This window comes from Spermophilus citellus, assembly GCF_964194105.1.
Source record: "Spermophilus citellus genome assembly, chromosome: 2".
NCBI lineage: Eukaryota > Metazoa > Chordata > Mammalia > Rodentia > Sciuridae > Spermophilus > Spermophilus citellus.
The window spans coordinates 196,358,755-196,360,156 of record NC_138183.1 but is presented as its reverse complement, the minus strand read 5'-3'; the positions used below and the strand labels follow the sequence as shown (position 1 = coordinate 196,360,156).

General features: G+C 45.2%; 1 protein-coding gene across 1 annotated transcript; it reads right to left on the bottom strand.

The window, feature by feature from the left end:
* On the bottom strand, window positions 1-954 carry LOC308642064 (olfactory receptor 52M1; the record flags this gene model as incomplete). The annotated part of the gene is made up of 1 exon (XM_081280666.1): window positions 1-954. The coding sequence occupies one exon, from the start codon at window positions 952-954 to the stop codon at window positions 1-3; it is 954 nt and encodes a 317-aa protein (XP_081136792.1).
* Window positions 955-1,402: the final 448 nt, after the last annotated feature.

Genomic DNA, 1,402 nt, shown 5'->3' with positions numbered 1-1,402 from the left:
TTATTTCATCTTAGTTCCTATCTTTAGGATTTGAAAAATCCTCTCTCGGATCTGCTTAGTCCGGACAGAATACACAATGGGATTGAGGATTGGGGGAATGAGGAGATAAAAGTTGGCCAGCAAGGTGTGGATTGGAGGAGGCACTTGGTGACCAAACCTGTGAATGAGGGAGGAGACGGCAATGGGAACGTAGAAGATCAGGATGGCACTAATGTGAGAACCACATGTCCCCAGGGTTTTAAGCCTGGCCTCGGGGGTGGCCAGCCCCATCACAGCCCTGAAAATCATCACATAGGAAGCAGCAATAGCCACAGAGTCCACAATCAATACCAGAAAACCAATGGTCAGTCCATAAACATTGTTGATTCTGCTGTCACCACATGCCAAGGTGACCACAGCCATGTGTTCACAGTAGGAGTGGGAGATGATATGAGTTTTGTAAAGAGGTAGCCGCAGGCGGATCATCAAAGGTAGAGGTCCGATGTAAAGAACTCCTCGGAGGAGAGCAGCCAGCCCCAAACGACCCACCACTGAGTGGGTGAGCACTGTAGTGTGACGTAGTGGGTTGCAGATGGCTACATAGCGATCAAAAGCCATGGCAAGGAAGATGCCTGACTCAACAGTGGCAAAGCAGTGAATAAGGAACATCTGGCTTAAGCAGGCATCCAGGCCAATGTTGCCAGCACCAAACCAGAATATTCCCAGAAGCTTGGGTATAGTAGAAGTGGACAGAACCAGGTCAATAATAGCCAGCATGCACAAGAAGAAGTACATGGGCTGATGCAGGCTACGTTCTACCCTTACCACGGCCAGGATGGTGATGTTCCCCACCACAGCCACCAGGTACATGGAGCCAAAGGGGATCGAGAGCCAGATTTGCAGGGACTCCAGACCTGGTATGCCCAGGAGCTGGAAGGAGCTAGGCACTGAGCAGACATTATGAAAGGTGAGCATGGCTATTCATAAACGAATCTTCTCATTTGTGCCCTAAAATACAGCAGGCCATTTTCCCCTGAAAGAAAAAGATGATAGTTTTCTTAGGTCATGTATCAAAAAAAAAAATCAACTAGATAAAACTCTAAACGGTAAGTTTAAGAAACCAAAGTATCCTACATTCACAAATGCCTTTTGCACTACAATGAATTTAACTCAAATATTTGAAATGCATATTTTGTAGCATGACCCTCAAGGAATGGTCTTGTCAATAAGTTGACCTAAGATAATATGTACCCATTTGTTCACTTATCTCTGTAGGTATGCTCTGAGGGGGCTATTGGGATCTAATATGCTATAAAGTGACAGCTCCTTAAACATACTGAAGCTGAGATACAGGTCAACATAGACTCCATGGTGAACTATACAGGGAAAAGTTTGTAGTCTTATATTGGTTTTGTTAAGGATA